Raw genomic sequence first — 19,635 nt, 5'->3', positions numbered from 1 at the left:
ACTTTTGGTCATTGGCTCAGAGTCTCACACTCAACACAAAACATTTTATTTTAAAAGTTATGAATATATGAATCTTTTATTGAGCATTTATTCCAGCAACAAAGACATCTCATTGTTATTTGTCATGGAGCTACTGTTGGTGAATGGTTTAAAAAAAAAAAAAAAGAAAAACAGGGTGGCATATGAGAGCCTTGACCACTATAAATCAAGTTTGAATTTTAGTTAATTGGCATCAACTAGATAAATGGTATAAATTAGGATCATAAATAATATTGAAGGTCTAAGTGGCATGATTAAGAATTTCTTTTGATGAAGAAAAACTATAGCACAGGCATAAAATCTTTAATTAAATTGTCCTTTTGGTGGAAGGTGACATCAAACATAGAATAACTTCATCAAACCTATTAGTGACTCAAAGTGTTTTCTTTTTCTTTCCTATATGTAAATATGTCTCTTTTCTTCCACAAAGCCCTACTCTGATATCTCATTGTGCTATAGTTGATCCTAGTTTCTAAAAATAATGGCAACCGAGGGGCAGAGCCAAGATGGTGGAGTAGAAGCAGGGACCTGCCTAAGGTCTCTCCATAAATCCCTAAAAATACCTGTAAAAATGACTCTAAACAAATTCTAGAGCAGCAGAAGTCACAAAATGACAGAGTGAAACAGATTTCCAACCCAAAACAACTTGGAAGGCCAACAAGAAGCATCTGTTGCACTGGACTTGGAATATAGCACAGCCTAGTGTGGGCCATGCTAGCACAGACAGGACTGGAGCAGACCTCAGGGTTCTGAATCACTGGCAACTGTAGCAGTTTCGAAACTTCTCAACTCACAAACATCAGAGACAGCTTCAAACGTCAGTTGGAAAGTTCTCTTACCTGGGTAAGAGAGGAACATCATCCAGCCCCAGGGTCATGGTAGCCACTGCTATAGCAGCCACTGCTGCAGTTCCTTCTGGAACTCTTGGCCTACAGATGGTGGGGTAATTGAGTGGCTGATGTGAGTGGCAGTCCTGTGGCAAGGAGGGGCACTGGGGTGGCAGAGTTGGTTGCAGCTATGGAGAGGGAATCCTACTCGCAGTTTTAGGGCAGAAAAGAGTGCTTGTGGTTGCTCACAGACCAGAGCACAGGCCAGGAGGGGAGTAAACACTTCTCACTTGATTATGTCACTTTGGAGGAACTGAGAACTTACAGGTCCCTAGAGATATCTCTGAAAAAAGCTGCAGAAAACCACTGAAACTTGACACAGTACACCCTCCACTTAACAAAGAGCTCAAAAGTCAAGTAATTAACTGGGGAAGTGATCAAAAAGGGGGAAAAAGTAAGACTATAGAAGGCTACTTTCTTGGTGAAAAGATATTTTCTTACAATGAGGAAAATCAAAGTATACAACTGGAGGAAGACAGGTCAAGGATCCTACATCCCAAGCCTCCAAGAAAAATATGAAATGGTCTCAGGCTATAGAAGAGCTCCAAAGGGATTTTGAAAAGCAAGTAAGAGAAGGAGAAGAAAAATTGGGAAGAGAAATGAGAGCGATGCAAGAAAATCATGAAAAATGACGCAATAGCTTGCTAGAAGAGGCCCCAAAAATACTGAAGAAATTAACAGCTTTAAAAATAGACTAACCCAAATGACAAAAGAAATGAAAAAGCCAATGAGGGAAGAATGCTTTAAAAAGCAGAATTGGCCAAGTGGAAAAAGGAGGTCCAAAAACTCACTGAAGAAAATAATACCTTAAAAATTAGAATGGAGCAGATGGAAGCTAATGACTTTATGAGATATCAAGAATTATAAAACAAAATCAAAAGAATGAAAAAATAGAAGGCAATGTGAAATATCTCACTGGAAAAACCACTGACCTGGAAAATAGATCCAGGACAGACAATTTAATAATTGTTGGTCTACCTGAAAACCATAATCAAAAAAAAAGCCTAGACATCATCTTCCAAGAAATTATCAGGGAAAACTGTTATGATATTCCAGAACCAGAGGGTGAAATAGAAATGGAAAGAATACACCAATCATCTCCTGAAAAGGATCCCAAAGGCAAATCCCTAGGAATATTATAACCAAATTGTAGAGTTTCCAGGTCAAGGAGAAAATATTATAAGCAACCAGAAAGAAACAATTCAAGTATTGTGGAAATGTAGTCAGGATAACACCATTTAGCAGCTTCTACACTAAGGGATCAAAGGGCTTGCAATATGATATTCCAGAGGTCAAAGGAACCAGGATTAAAATGAAGAATCATATATGCAGCAAAGCTGAGTATAATACTTCAGGGAAAAAAATTTCAATGAAATAGAGGACTTCCAAACATTCTTGTTGGAAAGACCACAGTCAAGTAGAAAATTTTACTTTCAAATACAAGAATCAAGACAAGAATTAAACGGTAAACAAGAAAGAGAAGCCATAAGGGACTTATTAAAGTTGAAATGTTTGCATTCCTACATGGAAAGACGATATTTGTAACTCATGAGACCTTTCTCATTATTAAGGTAGTTAGAGGGAATATATATGTGTGTGTGTGTGTGTGTGTGTGTATGTGTGTATTTACATAAATACATACATGTGTATCTATGTGTATATTATATATGTGCAGGTATATGTGTATATGTATATATGTACATGTATATATATGTTTATATATGTGTGTGTGTATATATATATATATATATATATACACATAGAGAGAGAGAGAGAGAGAGAGAGAGAGAGAGAGAGAGAGAAGGTGCAGGGTGAACTGAATATGAAGGGAGAATATCTAAAAATATGATTAAGTATTAAGAAAAATGTACTGAGAAAAAGAGAAAGGGAGAGGTAGAATGTAGTAAACCATCTCACATAAAAGAGGCAAGAAAGAACTTTTTTAATGGGTTTACTCTCATGGGGTTTGGCTTAAGGAAGCTTAAGGAAGGAATAACATTCAGTTTGGTGAAGGGGATTGGAGAGGGTAGATAGTAGAAGGGATGGTAGATTGGAGGAAGGGGTAATCAGAAACAAACATTACTGTGGGGTGACAGGTCAAGGGAGAGAATGGAATAAATGGAGGGCAGGACATGACAGAGGGAAATGTGGTTAGTCTTTTGTAACATGATTGTTATGGAAGTGTTTTGCATGGCTACACATATATGACCTACACTGAGTTGCTTGCTTTCTCAATGAGGGTCTGTGGGGTGGGAGGAAGGGAGAGAATGTGGAACTCAAAGCTTTAAAAATGAATGTTGAAACTTGTTTTTCAATGCAACTGGGAAATAAGATGTATAGACAATGGGGTATATAAATCTATCTTGCCCTACAGGAAAACAAAGGGGAAGTGAGATGGGAGAAGAGGGGAGTGATAGAAGGGAAGGCAGATTGGGGAAAGGTGTGGTTGGGGTGCACACTATACTGGGGTGCGGGTAGGGGAGAGATGGGGAGAAAATTTGGAATTCAAAATCTTGTGGAAATCAATGTTGAAAACTGTAAATAAATAAATTATATTAAAAAATGAATGGCAACTGAGTAAAATTAATTCCATTATATTAATAGTCAATTATAAAATTAAAATCTAGGCTTTTCTCCTTCTATTTCCTCACCTAAGACCTAGCCCCTGTAAAAAAAAAAAAATCAGTCTCTGAAGGATGAGGCCAATTGATTAATTTAATCCTAATCCTCTAGGAACATGCTAACCTGTTGAGAGTGTAAAAAGAATCTAGTTTGGGCAAGTTCTTGATCCAAAGAGAACAGCTTCCATCCTTATACCCCTCCATTACACTTTAGAGAGACTCGGCTCATGAAGGAGAAAACCAACCAGAAGAGCAGTCTGGATGCAGATGTGACCCCTTGTGTAGATTGCTGGATCAAGCCATGTTCTCAGAAAGAAAAACTGAAGACTCCTAGCCCACCTCCTCATTAAATGTCCTTCAATCAGAGATGATTTTCACTTGTTAGGGACATTCCCTTTCAAAAAATATTTAAGGCTTTCAGGCTCTCTATATTTTTGTCTTTTTTTTTTTTTTCTGAGAGAACCCACTGACCACCAACTTATTGGTTATTAGGTAGCCTAATTAATAAATTCATTATTAGTTACCAAGAAACTCTGTCTCTTGGGGTTTTTCATTTGTCACACACCTGAGGGTATGTTCTGACAGGTCCTCCTACCAACCTGCAAAAGATTCAAGTACAGGCCTCTGGCTATTTTTTAAGAACTTCTGGCCTATGTTTAGCGGGACTCATCATTAACTTGGCATTTTCACAGTAACCCATTGATATATTATAATTAGTAGAAGTTTTATTAACCCCATTTTGCCAATGAAGAAATCGAGAGGCTTGGAGAGACAATTATTTTCCCAGTCTCAACCCAGCTAATCATTTTTGGCCGTAATTCAGGTCTTCTAAACCTAAAACCTGTATTCTTCCTCCTATACCTCAAACAAGTACACCTCATTTTTGACTAACAGCTAGAGATAAGATAGATTGTACCTATTTTTAGTATAACTTAAACTCTTTGTACTGAAGCTACAAGTATGAGTTCAGACTACTTTAATTTTGACCATACATGCAAGTCAGTGGCTCTTCCTCCCAGGAAATAAAGTCCAAACTCATCCATGCTTCTCATCCTACTATATGCTTGTCTACATCTTTTGATGAATTTTCTCTCAGGGCACCAATCACATGCTGTGACCTTCCTTTAGATCTCATGCCATTCTATAGGTGCAGTGATGCCTATAGGTTTTCTCTTACTGTCATTTTGTTATTGGTTCACTTTTCCAGGCTTCCCTCCCTCCGTCTCTCTCTCTCTCTCTCTCTCTCTCTCTCTCTCTCTCTCTCTCTCTCTCTCTCTCTCTCCAAAGTATTTTCAATTTTTTGTAAGATAAGGGACAATATCAGAGAACTGAAAGCTATATAAATGCTTTCTGTGATAATAATCATAATTATAATGGTTATTATGAGTATTTAGATAATATTTTAAGTGTTCTACATACTTTTGGTCTTTGGAATAAATAGGCAGAAGTACCACAGTTATTATCCTCATTTTACAGATAAGAAAAGTGAGAGTTAAAAGAACTTAAGTGATTTACTCAGTCACTGAGGGTGGCAAGTATCTGGAACATTACTCACAGCCAGGTCTCTCTAGTCTTCCACCCGCAATACCACTCTAGATACAGGTCAGATGTGGATTCATGATAGGGATGAAGCCAATAGCTAATAAATTATGGATCATCAAGTATTTGTCTCATTTCCCACTTCAGAAACTAAGTCCTGTGTGGGCTTCGTGCTAATACCATTGTGGTATTAATTCCATCCAATTGCTACTTTAATAATAATAAGAAAAAAATTAAGTATTAAGTCAATATTGAGTGTTCTCCAGCTCTTACTAATTCATTTTCCTAGGTGTTTTGGTTGTTTTTGTACTAGAAGTTGATGTTTCTTAAGCCAAAGAATATTTTCTTTTTGCTCCCCTTCTGTAATAGAAACCAGGAGCTAAAGGATCTTGGTGAACTCGCACCACACTGGGATAATCTACGCAAAAATGTTCTTGCTCACTGTGAGCAAATGGTGAACACGTACCAGGACATTCTAACGGAACTTGGAAAGCAAACAGGTTTGTAACTAGTCTCTCTGTTTAGTCAGTGGAATAATAGCTCATGTCATAGTAAGTAAGAAACAGTATGAATGACTACAGAAGAAACAGAAGGGGGAGGAGAGAAAAAACATGTTTGTTATTTCTTACTGGGATAGCCTATGTCATAGCTAATTGACAGCTTAGGGAGATTTCGCTTCTCCTCACAGGATTCTGGAGAGCATTAGATTTTTGGTATCCAATGGAAACAAGTAAACTTTGACCATTCTCCAATCTTGTTCCGGGATCCTCTGAAGTCCTACCACTAATTAGCTTTGTGAACATGGGGCAAGCCATTTCATTTCTCTGGGCCCTAGATTCCTTGTCTCTCTAAAGGCAGGGATAGGTTGAACTAGATTATTTCTGAAGATAATTTTAGTTCTGACATTCCTTGAATCTGGAAATCAGGGTAAAAGTAACCTCTGCCCAAGAGCCATATATCATCTCAAGCGTGCAGAGCATTTTTAGCTTATTCTAGAAGAAAGGCAACTTGTCAAATCTGAATGGCATTATAACCTGGCAGGAACTATTAATATTAATTAACTATTAATGCTAATTAAAATTAACTATTTTGTATACCTACCTTCTTAAAGCAAAGCAATATGTTAAAGGTGCTAATTGTCATATCTCCTGATTCCAAGTCCTGGTTATCTCTCATTAAGATTATCAAGGACTGTCAGCTGTTCCTCAACTTGTAGATAAGGCCTTACCTTTTTTCACTGCAAATTCTAAGTTTCCATCTGGTTGAGCATCACAGAATTCAATTTAATTCAACAAATATTAAGTTTCTACTTTGCCAGTCCCTCAAGATTCAAAGGCAAAACCCAACCATAACTTACACTCAAGAAACTTACATTCCATTGTGGATACACAACTCATATACTAACAAGTAAATACAAAATGTGTGTAAAGTTACACAAAGCTGTTTCAGGGAGCAGAAAACAGATAATTTAGGGAAATAGGAGAATTCTACTGGAAGGGTAGAAACCTAAGCTGAGCTTTGAAGGAAGGTAGGAATTGTTTCAAGAAGCTGATATGAAGATGTCCCAAACTTGGAGTCAAGATACCTGAATTAGAAGAATCCTAGCTTTAAAAATTAAAGCTACATGACCCTGCGATTCTGAGCATGTTTCCCAGTCTGTGAAAATGAAGTCATGATAGCTAGAGTACCTCAGATACCTGTATACCACTTGCTCATAGACTGTGGTAAACAAAGTCCTTTGCAGAATGCCTCAAAAGCACTTTAGAGAAATATTAGTAATTTTTGTTTGCCCCTTTTTAATTTTGCAAAAGTGATTCATTTATTATGAGATCTAACTTTTAAACAACTACATGCAGACATTGAATTTGGGGAACATGTCTGTGCATACCTGTGTGTGTGTACATATGCAACATGGCATGATGTAAAGAGCATAGGAATTCTAAGACAAGGTTCAAGGTCTACCTAGGTTACTTTCTTTGTTTATTTATGTATGGGCTAGCTATGATGGGCTTTTTTCAACAATTAAATGTAAGGTTTAACCAGATGGACTCTAGTCATCTCTACATTTAAATACATTATGTTATGATCTTATAAATCCTAGACTGCTATATAAATTAGTGTATATCTAAATAAAAATACTTTTATAATATTTCTTTCATTTTGCTCTATTATTTGTTAAGATGAGTCCTTTCCCTCTCAAAACTTTTCCGTTGTTAGTATTGATGAATCATAGGAAGGGAAATCATTGCTGTTCTCTAACTGTACAATTATAAATTAATTGTGCTTTCTTTAGAACATGTAAACATATATTATGTTATCAGTTATCATATATATATATAAATACTTTACATACTTATATATGTAAAATAGATCATAATTCCTACCACGTGATGGTATTAGCACTAAGTGTTGTGCCTGCTACCTAAAGCAAACTTCACAAAATTCATTTTTCTTGTGAGTCAAATACAATTCTGTGGCTGCAAGCAGAGGTGTGGTTTTTGGGATTTCTGTGCCTTCGTTATTGTATAGGCTTGAAAAAAAAATCAAGAATAGTGTTCCACAGATGCGTTTGTCTCTCATTGGCTGGAGCAGATGTCAGACTGTACTTAATGGTACTTAAAGTAGTTTCTTTTCCAGGGTCTTCCTTCAGATCAAGCTCCAGCAAAGGAGAGAAGACATTAGAATTCGTTCCGATAAACCTGCATTTGCAAAGAATGCATGTTCACAGCCCCCAGTTGAAAGGTAAAGTATGTTTCCCAGAGGAGTGTGTGAGGGATGTGGCTTTGTTAATGCGTTTTGTGTTCACTGAGATAGAATCATCCCCTTTGACATGATTAAGCTAAAGAAGTGAGGAGGCCTTGAAGCAATGCATGTGAGGATGTACTATTATTCTAGCAGCAGTTTAAGCTCTTGAAGCGGTAGATTTAAAAAATGGCCAGCTGGAATAGGATGGAGAATAATCAGGCCAGGCAAATGAGATCCTGGGAGACTGTACAGAAGCTGCCAGGCCTTGTGCACTGAGCAGAGCATGGGCCCTGAACATCTGTGCTCTCAAGAATGCTAGAGACTCCCTCATTTCTTCATGCAGCACTAACAGTAGCAAATAGAAGAGTCAGACAGTCATCAAGCTTCTGTTAGAGAGAGTCTCCTATTGGCCTCATTCTACCTCCTAGGACCCCGCCCCCCGATACACAAGCTAACAAAGAGTAGGTGACAACATCTGTCTTGTGATGTAGCAAGGATGCTGACAAACCAGTCTTCATCCTCATTGCTCACCTGAGAAGTGAAGCAGTCTCATCTTGAATATCAAGGAGGATGTGCTGAGGTGGCCAGAATCCTCTCATCTTGGAACACATGAGGGATTCTGTTGTCTTCTGCTGCCTCATTCCTGAGAGGAGAAAAATGCTAGCCCTTTTGACTTAGAGGATTAAGACTTAGGCTGAAAGGCACGCATCCTTAGACAATTCAGTTAGCTCTAGGTCTTGTCAAGAACAACAAAAGATCATGATTTGTCTCTTCTAAGCAAAAATGAACAATTTATAAAATAGGAATAGATTGAATTTTAGAGATAAAAATGTTGATGCCAATTCAAAACAAGAATTCAATTATGTGACATTTAATTTAATTAATTTTATGAGAAGGAAAAAAAAAGAACTTCTAGGTATGTCCCTGACAAATTTGGGAAAACAGGCACCTTGGTGCAATGCTGGTGGAACTCTGTACTGGTCCAGATGTTCCAGAAAGCAATTTGAAACTTTGCCTCCCAAATCAGGAAACCTTAACCCATTCAAAACGTGTTTAACTAGTGCCTACTATGTACAAGGCACTTAGTCCTTAGGTATACAAAGGCCAAAACAAAACTCCTCTCAAGGAACATGTACTCTCCTAGGGAAAACACAGACACAGGCAAGTGGTTAGAAGAAGGAGCAGAAAGGCCGAACAGTTTGGATAGGAGAGCAAGACCAAGAAATGCTCCCCATGAGAAGTGGTACTTGAGCCAACCCCCAAAGGAAGCTGAGGATACTAAGAGAAGGAGATGAAGAAAGAGTTCTTCTCACTCATGAAAGATTTCACTTTTGCAAAGACATGGAGATAAGAGTTTGTGGCATTCAGGGAATAACTTCTGGTCCAATTTGACTGGGATATAGAAATGCATTAAAGGGAGAAATGAAATAAATCTGGAAAATTATGTAGAGGCCAGAACATTCTAGACCCTCTTTTCCAATATATATATATATATATATATATATATATATATATATATATATATATATATATATATATATATATATATATATATATATATATATGTATGTATGTATGTATGCATATAAAAACCTGAAGTAATAAAAGTTATTTTAGGTTGAAAGAATTGACTCCCCTCCACCCCACCTCCAAAAAAAAAGCCTTCCCTGCTCTAGTTTATGGTTTTCTTGGAATGGTTTATATAATTATTTTATTTTTCTTCTGTCCTCTTATAGGCTATAGGTAGTCTTTGAAGTAACCTTCCCTAACATCTGAACTTAGAATGGATTTGAAGTCACAGGGGATGGGTTCTCTTATTTTATTTTATTTTTTTTTGGATGGGTTCTCTTATTGACTTTGGTACTTACTGTGTGATCTTAGACAAACCATTTAGGTCTGATCAGGACTTCATATTTCTTCTCTGTAAAACTATATTGATTCATTTATTTTTGCTTTTTATAATAGGAAAGCTAGAGGAAAGGAAAGGGGCCATTTCATTCTTTCTTATAAGCTGAGTAGAAAAATCACTTACATATTTGGGGAAAATATATTACTCAGCTGTTAGAAATAATCCATGAACCTGTGAATCTTAATTTGTTTTTTATCTTTCTGTTAGATGGCATGGAAACTAGTTGAGATATTGCAAGGGCAAATCTAAAATCTTACAAAAGAAATTATAAGTATCTCGAAAGAACATTAAATGGCTTTGATTTGTCAATTACGATTTATTAAAGTCATGCAACAATGTATCTCTAATTAGTTTGGAAGCTGCCCACGACATGTCTCATTTCCTCACATGTAAAACAGATCAGATGTGAAGGTCTTTGATGGTAGGTAAAGCAGAGGAACTGAGAAGACCTAAGGATACTGACAACAAAGCAAAGAAGATGAAGGGAGAATGTATTTCTTTCTTTGAACTTCTAAAGGAAAAAAAAAGTGAAATTATAGGAAGCTTAAACTGTTAAGGATTAGTGAGAAAGGTACTGAATTATACATTACATTTTGTTTTCTTTAGAAGTTCCTCAGTATGTAAGATCTACATAATGCTTAATAAAACATTTAATAATATGCTTAGCCATTTAAAAAAGGCACTATATTGGTGTATGCATAGAAAAAAGGATTATTTTAATCTGGATGTCTTGAATGATACCACTTAGCAAGAGGGTACTCTTGATGGATGGGAAATACAAGGAACACCAGTTTAAAAATAAACACGAATCCCAGTATGTTCAGTGCTAAATCTATGAGCCTAAAGTCATGAAGTGATTACAGGTTTTAGTGAGTGGGAGGCTGGGGTTAGGGTAGAGTATGGTCATAGAGGAGGATCTGTATTTTGCCAAGTAGTTTACTGGAATTTTCACTTTGTAAACTCATTGTCTAGCCATCTATATCATACTTAGAATTTTTTTAAACTCAAAACTATATTGAATTTTTCATCTAATTTTCTTTTTGACATCTACTAATCCTAACATTTAACTAAATTAAAGTCTGCTATACAAGGTGACTCTGAAGGTCACATTGGTCTAGTCTTAGTATTTCATTGGTGCGTTAGTTGAAGTTAGTTTAAGATTTGCCTTTTAAAGTGTAAACGATCAGTAAATCACTTTGTCTTTCTCCATGTGATGAATTGTTCCCCTTCCCTGCATTTGGAGGAACAGTCCTGCAAAAGACAGCACATATATTTACCAAAGCTCAGCTCTGAGGATAAAGTCCCAGTAGGTAAATCTAGGACAGCTCTCCTTTCATACAGTAGAACTAATGGTGTTATGGTTCATAGTGACAAATGAAATCTCATCCAGTTAGCAGAGGAAGCCCCTGGACAACTGAGTTAATTTTTCACTCTTTTTCATTAGTTAATGGAATGTAACAATTGTTCATAGGATACTTGCTACATTAAAGTGTTTGCATTAGAACTTAACCCCACCCAAGTTCTTTGAGAAATGGAAAAAAAAATAGGTATGCATACATATATATATGTATATATGTATATATACATATATATGTATATACACACTCACATATGTGTATATATGTAAGTATCCATTTCCCCAAATCCTTAGAGTTGTATTTTGGTTGGATGAATATTATATCATAGGGAGGTTTGTGATGCCATAACAGCATACTCTCTTGGTCAGTGTTATAAGGGGGAGGACTATATAGAAATAGGAGCATTGGATGAAGCATAGGAAGGCATCAGGTCAAATTCCTAGCAGGCTGATTTGGGCGTCTTACTTATCTTCAGATGAGTTCCCTCCTATAAAACGGAGGTGAAAATGATTGCAGTATCTCCTTGACAGGGTGGTTGTCAGGCTCAAATGAAATATCATAGAGTGCTCTATAAACTGTCCAGAACCTAGACATATTAATTCTTAACAAATGTTTGTTGAATAGACTTGAATTGCTTTGCAAATGTAAAATGGTATTCTGAGACCTATGAAATGATGAGAAGTAGAATAATGTAGTAGGGGAAAAACATGCAGGGAAACTTCATTGCTTCCTGAACCTACCTTCCTTCCTTCCTTCCTTCCTTCCTTCCTTCCTTCCTTCCTTCCTTCCTTCCTTCCTTCCTTCCTTCCTTCCTTCCTTCCTTCCTTCCTTTCTTCCTTCTTTCTTTATCACTCCTTTACTCCCTCCTTCGCTTCCTTCCTTCTTTCCTTCTTCCCTCTCTCCTTCCATTCTTCTCTCCTTCCTTCCTTCTGATTGATACCAGTGGAGTGTATAGGTCCTCTGTCACATATCCCTCACTCTCTGCAGGAGACCAGCATGCATTGTTTTTCAGTCATACATTTATTTGATGACAGGGTCCTTCTTTGTTAAGTTCTGTAGCCCTCTGAAACCCATCATATACTCTTCTGTTTCTTTTGAGTGATATTCAAATCTTGTAGTATTCCATGACTTAGAGCTATATGATATCGGTGTAAAAAGTTAGACCTTTCTTTCAGAGGGAAGTTTGCAGTCATTTTAAGGAATAATTAATGCAACATATAGAACTATGATTTAAAATATATTTAAATCTTAGCTTACATTGTAGATGGTGTATTCCACATCATTAATACTCATTGTTTTTACTTAGGATGGCTTAAATTTAGATACAAGCTCTTTGGCTCTTTATTGTCTATCCCCTCATACCCCATCAGAAAGATAAATCCCTGAGCACTAAGCTGAAAATTTGCCCATATGCTTTCATTTCTTCAGCAAAGAATGAATAATTCCAGTAGGGAGCCAGAAATGAAATGTTTCTCATGATTTGTATTTCATTAGTTGTCTTTCTCATTTTATGTTATTTTTGGTGTTTCCCAAGGCTCAGGTCAATTTTGTGAAAAAGTAGGGAGAAAGGAGAATATTTCATTTTTGAATATTCACATTTCTGACTATTCTTAATATTTCTGGAATTCACCACAGTGAATTTTTTTTTGGAAGGAAAGAAGGAAGCAAGCATTTATTAATTGCTTGATATAGGTTTTCTCATTTGAGCCTTATGTCAACCTTGAGATATAGATTCTGTTATTAATCTCATTTTGCCGATGAGGAAGTAGAGGCAGACAGAGGTTAAAATAGTTGCCCATGATCACATGGCTGTTAAAGTGTCTGAGGCGGGATTTGAACTCATTTCTCCCTGACTCTGGACCCAGTGCTTTATACACCGGGGCACCTATATGGGGAGAGTAGGGAAGGAAAAATATATATAATGCTGCCCTCTCTGAATTTTTAAAAGATAAATACAAAAGTCCCCTTATTTTCTTCCTATTTTTTATTTCTATGCTCATCAGCAAAAGGTACTCTTATCCTATCAAAAGAGATCCTAAGCCATTTATGTTTTCCTCTATCCCACGCATGCTCCAGAGGGGATCTACCTCATTTTGCTGAAATCCTTCCTCTAGGATTTTTAGTGTCTTATTTATACCTGAGCAACTCTTGGGTTATTCACCTGTTATTCCCAAATCTTACTACATTAGCAAACTATAGTTTCCTTGTCTGTAAAGTGAGAGGTTGAATTAGGTTATTCTTAAATTTCTTTATGATACTAAAATGCTATGATGCTCAATGAGATCTATTAGGCACATCGTTACAATTTTTTCCTGTTTAAAATGTTTTATCCCATTAGAGATTTCCCAATAATATTTTAAAACATTTTTAATATTCATTTTTTAACAAATTTGAGTTCCAAATATGTCCTTCCTATCCCTCCCTTACCCCTTTAGAAGGTAAGCAATATGTTATTGATTAAACAGGTGAAATCATACAAAACATATATTCATATTATCCATGTTGCAAAAGAAAATACATACACATGCACACACACAGACAGAAAATTAATTTACAAAAATTATTCTTTAGTCAATCAATGCACTCAGAGTCCATCAGTTATCTCTCTGAAAGTGGATAGCACTTTTTCATCATGGATTCTTCATAAATGTCTTGGATCATCATGTATATCAGAATAGCTAAATCTTTCAAAGTTGATCATCATTATGATATAGCTCTTGCATCTATCAGTTCTTTCTCTGGAGATGGATCACATTTTTCATCATAAACTCTCCAGAATTGTCTTAGATTGTTGTATTGCTGAGAATAGCTACGTCATTCACGGTTGATCATCATGCAATGTTGCTGTTACTGTGTACAATATTCTCCTGGTTCTGCTAACTTAGCCTTTCATCAGTACTTATCTTCTAAGGTTTTTCTAAAACCATCCTCTTCATTTCTTAAAACACAGTAGCATTCTACCACAATCATATGCCACAATTACTTTAGCTATTCATCATTTGATGGGTATCCCCTTAATTTCTTTTCTTCACTACCATAAAAGGAGCTGCTATAAATATTTTTGTGCATATAAGTCCTTTTTTTCTTTCATCTGTTTGCCATACAGTGGTATTGCTGGGTCAAATGGTGTGTGCAGTTTTATGGGCATAGTTGTAATTTGTTCTCTAGAATGGCTGAACCAGTTCAGAACTCCACCAAGAGTGCATTCCCCCCACATACATCCTTGCAGCATTTATAATTTTCCTTTTCTGTCATGTTAGTTAATCTGATAAGTGAGAGGTGGTACCTCATAGTTATTTTAATTTCTATTTCTCTAATTGTTAGGGCATCATTTCAGATTGCCTGTAGCCTTCTTGTGCTCATCTTAACATACTCTCCATGGCCCTTTGGCTCATCTAAAACTTCTTTTCTTCAGAAATTATCATATTCAAAATTCTGAACCTTAAAATATTACAGGGAAGTTAAGTGTATAGGTAAGGGCTGTTTCATATGTCTGTGAGTAGTGGAGCCCTACTCTCCAAAGAGCTAAAACTGGGGATCACTCAAAAGGAAGTCATGTGGTAGGATATGATGGGTATTACTAAGGTACAAGACATAGCAAATAGGCAAATTCAGAGAAAGAGACTTTATAAATATGTAAGGAATTACACAAGAGAAACAGAGTAAAGAGTACCATTAAAACAATGGAAATACCTCCCCCCAAAAAGGATGATCTAGTCATATAGAATAGGGAAAGAATAATCCATGGGCAGCCTCTGTGCTCACTAATATATATATGCTGTCAGGAGAATATGAATAGGACTTCCAGCATAAGAATAAAAATTCAATGGCAAATTTAGAGGAGGACACATATGGGAGTATATGAGTGCATTGTAATTTGTATAGTTGGGGCAAATATTCACCTTGATGAGAATTTATAATGTAATCTCTTAGAATATTTTTGTTTGCACTGTTCTGTTGCATATTCAGCTGTGTGAGCACATTGCCCTCTAGATGTGTGTGGGCAAGTTTTAGGGATGTGTATATATGCCTGTCAGGAAGAAATTCTGGAGCCAAAATTGATGTAGGAAAAAAGTACGAACCCTAAGAAGTCCTATTGAAACAAGCAGAATATATACTAACTCTTAGATACTTAATAACTACATGCTGGGTAAATTATACTAAGTTTGGATGATGAGGGTAGGGAAAACAGATGAAAAGTTAGGGAATAAGTGGCTTATTCCTGGAGGTGAAGGATAAGGGCAGATGCATTACGCATCAGAGGAATTAAGGATGAAGAAACAACTTAGGAAAGACCCTAAAGTGATGATCATAGTCTCAATATGTATAATGTTAAAAAAAAAAGACTGTGTTGGGACATAGACTATCATTAACATTGTTGGTGGACTTGTGACCTCATCCATCTATTCTGAAGAACAATTTGGAACTACACTCAAAGGGCTACAAAAGTGTACTTACCCTTTGACATAGCAATACCACTACTAGGTGTGTGTAATAAAGAGATTTAAAGTTGGGGGTGGGGTGGGGCTGAGGAGAAGAACCTGTGTGTACAAAAGTATTTATAGCAACATTTTGTGTAGTAGCAAAGAATTGGAAATTGAGGGAATGGCCATCAGTCAGAGAATGACTAAACAAGTTGTGGCATAGGATTATGATGGAATACTATGATGCTATAAGAAATGATGAACAGGATCATTTCAAAAAAACTTGGGAAGACTTATATGAACTAAGTGAAGTAAGCAGAATCAGGTGAACATTGCACATAGTAAAAGCAATATTGTACAATTGTATAATCATACAATGATCAACTGTGAAAACTTAACGTATGTTGTTATTAGCACAATAATGATACAGTTCCAAAGACTTATGTTGAAAAATGCTATCCATCTCCAGAGAAAGAGCTAATGGATGTAGATCTAACCATACTTTTAAAAAAACACACAAAACTTTATTTTTCTTCCTGTTTTTTCATCTGTGCTTTTTTTCCTCCAACATGGTTAATAAGGGAGTATATTTAGCATGATTGCACATGTATAATTATATCAAATTCTTGTCTTTTGAAGGAGGGTAAAAGGGAAGGAGGGAAGAAGAGAATTTGGAATTCAAAATTCAAAATGAATAAATGTTAAAAATTATTTTTATTTATAGTTGAATATATATAGAAACTTTTACTTAAAAAAGACTAGAAGTGGGTGTGGGGTGGTGGAGACAGAATCACGGAGAATTAAATGAAACAGAATAGTAGAGGGAGGGAAAGAAAGAAGAAGTCAGAAGAAATAATGAAAAAATAAGGTGAAAATAAGGAGAGAATCCATAGTACTTAAACAATAACAGGAGAATGAAAGTAATATCATCCCATTAATTTTCTCTACCATTTTCAGTGTGTTTTAGCTTAAAGACAGGCTATACGCAAAAAAATATTTTTGAAACTTTTCACTTTTTTTTTTGCTGTGGATATATCTACTCATTTTAGATTATTGACATTCAAAGCAGGCTAATATCAGCGGAATTATTGCAGTTTTATCTGGAATGATATGAAACCAAACAGTTGATTTGGTCTCTGAGGTCAGTACCAATCACCATTGGCTCCTTTGGCTACTGTCATACCTAAGAGCAAGTGACTCAAGAGATATTCAGTTGTGTTTGACAGGAGGTGGCATGTCATTACTGATTGTGGCAAATTGGTTGAGTGTTGGTCCCTCAGAAATCAGAAATTCAAGTATGCTACTTAGTGGAATATAAAAAGGCATCCTCTGTCCCCTTGAGATGAGACTTCAAGTCAAAATGTATGATAATGCCTTCTAGTCTCACACAGTTATTTTTATTTTAATTGATTTGAGTACAGGAAATGTTTTATCTTTAGAGGATGTTTTTTCTTCAGGGCATCATCTTCCTTTTCAATCCCCAAAATTGACAGTTGTGAGAAAATTAATTTGGATAGTGCCTTTGTTTTATGGGGACGCTGTGTTATAGGAGACTTGGGTTCTACTCCCATTTCTGCCATTGATTAGCAAATTGGCCCCTAAGAAGTCATTTAATTCCTCTGGGTTTTGGTTTCTTTAGGTGTACAGTTCAATTGAGCAATTATTAGGTACCGGTTAGATGTGAGACACTGTGTTAGATATTCAGGATACAAAGATAAAGAGACCCAAAAAAAGAGTCCCTGCCTTCAAAGACCTAACCTAAAAGGGGGATGATGCTCAGTCGTGATGACAGGACTCCATAAGTAAACAGAGGGAGGGGGATTGTACTACATTATTTTTTTTTAAATTCCCAACAGTTTCTAAAATTCTATGATTCTACCATCAGTCTTTGTTCTTTATCTTTCTGTCTTTATCTCCTAAACTTTGAATTGAACCAACTCTTCTAGACCGATGTCTTCTGTGAATGCAAGATGGACAGACAAATATCACTACACTTCCTGGAATTTTGCTATCTGAGCTACCAAAATCTCTTCCCATAAAGTCATCTATGGTTGGAAAAGTTTTCAGATGCCTCAACATTGAGGAGCTATGTAGATATTCTTCTATACTCCTGAGACTTATCAAAATTATTTCAATTTTTTCAGCAAATGAGATCTGAAAGCACAATCCATATACCAATCTTAAAATCCATTGGTAATAGATCTGCCCTGAAATTGGGCTCCTCCAGTGGCTTGTTTATTTATAGCAGGCCATTTGTGCAGCCTCCTTCCTTCAAGGGCTATTTCTTATCAGAATGAAAAATAGATGACAGGCTTGGGAGCCATAGACCAAATGTATGTAAAAATGAATCATTTTCTAGATCAGGGGATTGAATGTCAATGTGAATGTATTGGGGGTTGATGGTTCTTCCCTCCCTTCCCATTTCCTATTCTTAAAGCAATGACTCTTGCTGGGAAAAGATCCAGAACCATTTGGGGTTCATTCTTCAAGTCAGATAAGGAAATGTTGAAAGGACACTCATGTTCTTGGTAATATAGGAATGTCAGGATATAGAGCCGTACAGCTACTCTATAGGAATGATAACACTCTTCTGTGTGAGCCCAGGTGCATTAACTTTCAGCACTTGTTTCTTAAAGCTTTTTTTGAAAGATGGTTCATTATCATTGAATTTCAATGTGATTGCAAATTAGACAACATAAGATTCAATAAAAAAAAATACACAAAAGGCCAATTTACGTGGTGTCTCAGCAAGAAGGTAGAGGTAAAGGGGAGCATAGTGTTCTGCACAGTAGCATGTAATTAAGATGCAGCTATAAATCAGGGAAATATTATAAGTTGTTTAGGTGGACAGGTGGCTGTGTGAAAAGATTGATTAGTTCCTTTTGCCCCCTTGAGACAGGGGTTCTTAGTCATTCCTAGTAAATTAAACAGCAAAATTTCTCAGGCTTCCTATGGTGTAGCTGTCACTGTGTAGGCAGCATGCCCTGATGTACATAAGAGCCAATTCCAACTCTTGACCATTTCTATTCCAGATGCATTATACGATGTCATCACAGTAGGCGCTCCAGCAGCACACTTTCAGGGATTTAAGAATGGTGGTCTTCGGAAGTTACTCAATCGATTTGAAGTAGAAAGGAGAAAGTAAGTAAAACCTGGAAAAATAATTCCCTCAGGTTAGTGTCCCTCTAATTGGTGATTGGTATATGTATTTTTGATTTGAATAAAAAGTTTCAGTCCCAGAATGACTGTCATATGAGGACTGTCCTTGATATTCTCTCTCCATTTGGTGGTCTAGATTTGTTAGCTTCCTTTGGCCAACTTTAGTCAAGATTAAGAAAGGATCATTGGAGTTCTAAAATGTTAGTGATATGCTAATAATGGGTTATCAGAAACAGTATGCCTTGAAATTATGTCACTGTGAAAGAAGTATTACTATGCTGTTTGAGTATTAATTATCATTGCGTAATGAGATAGTCTGCAGGTGAAGTTAAGTTAATAGCATATTGTAATTTGTCCATGGCGTCAATGTAGTGTAGAGAAAGGAAATGGGACTAGACATCAGAAGCCCTGAATAACACCTAGAAATGTCATCAGGGACTTCTAATGTGACCCAAGCAAGCCAAGGCACTGAATGGCTCCTATATTCAGTTTCTCCCTTGCTGTACTAGAAATAATCCACATCATTAATGGTTTACAGGAATGTGGTGAGATTAAGTGAAGCAGCTTTTAATTCCTTAAGAGAAAGACTTTGTACATGTCTTGTCGATATAGATTATAAATTTGCAGGAAGGAAAAGAGGCGAAAGACTTTTAACTTGTAAACCCTTCCTCAGAAAGCTTATACGCTGCCTTCACCCCCTTCACTGCCTTCACCCCCTACTATCCAAGAGCTGCCTCTCTGCAGAATGGTGATTAATTTTGCTCTTTCGAGCTCCTCTCCAACAGCAGGATCCCTTGTCATGATATGATTGATACACATACTGACCTTTCCAAATTCTCTCCCATTGACATAATGTGTATATAGGATACACCTAAAATATCTATTTATGTATATATGTATATATATATATATATATATCAGCAATTATCAACTAAAAACAGTGAAGACTTTAGA

The 19,635-nt window shown here is 36.3% G+C and overlaps 1 protein-coding gene across 9 annotated transcripts in view; it reads left to right on the top strand.

Annotated features, from left to right (window-relative positions):
- INPP4B (inositol polyphosphate-4-phosphatase type II B) overlaps positions 1 to 19,635 on the top strand; it is a 958,716-nt gene that overhangs the window by 728,140 nt on the left and 210,941 nt on the right. For all 9 annotated transcript variants that reach the window (XM_072621124.1, XM_072621125.1, XM_072621132.1 and 6 more), the window contains 3 exons: positions 5,456 to 5,586; positions 7,724 to 7,828; positions 18,555 to 18,663. In XM_072621124.1, coding sequence (XP_072477225.1) covers positions 5,456 to 5,586; positions 7,724 to 7,828; positions 18,555 to 18,663 — 345 coding nt within the window. The remainder of the gene's footprint in view (positions 1 to 5,455; positions 5,587 to 7,723; positions 7,829 to 18,554; positions 18,664 to 19,635) is intronic.

This window comes from Notamacropus eugenii, chromosome 6 (assembly GCF_028372415.1).
Source record: "Notamacropus eugenii isolate mMacEug1 chromosome 6, mMacEug1.pri_v2, whole genome shotgun sequence".
Lineage (NCBI taxonomy): Eukaryota > Metazoa > Chordata > Mammalia > Diprotodontia > Macropodidae > Notamacropus > Notamacropus eugenii.
Note: the sequence above shows the minus strand (reverse complement) of the source record. Positions and strands in the feature narration are given on the sequence as shown.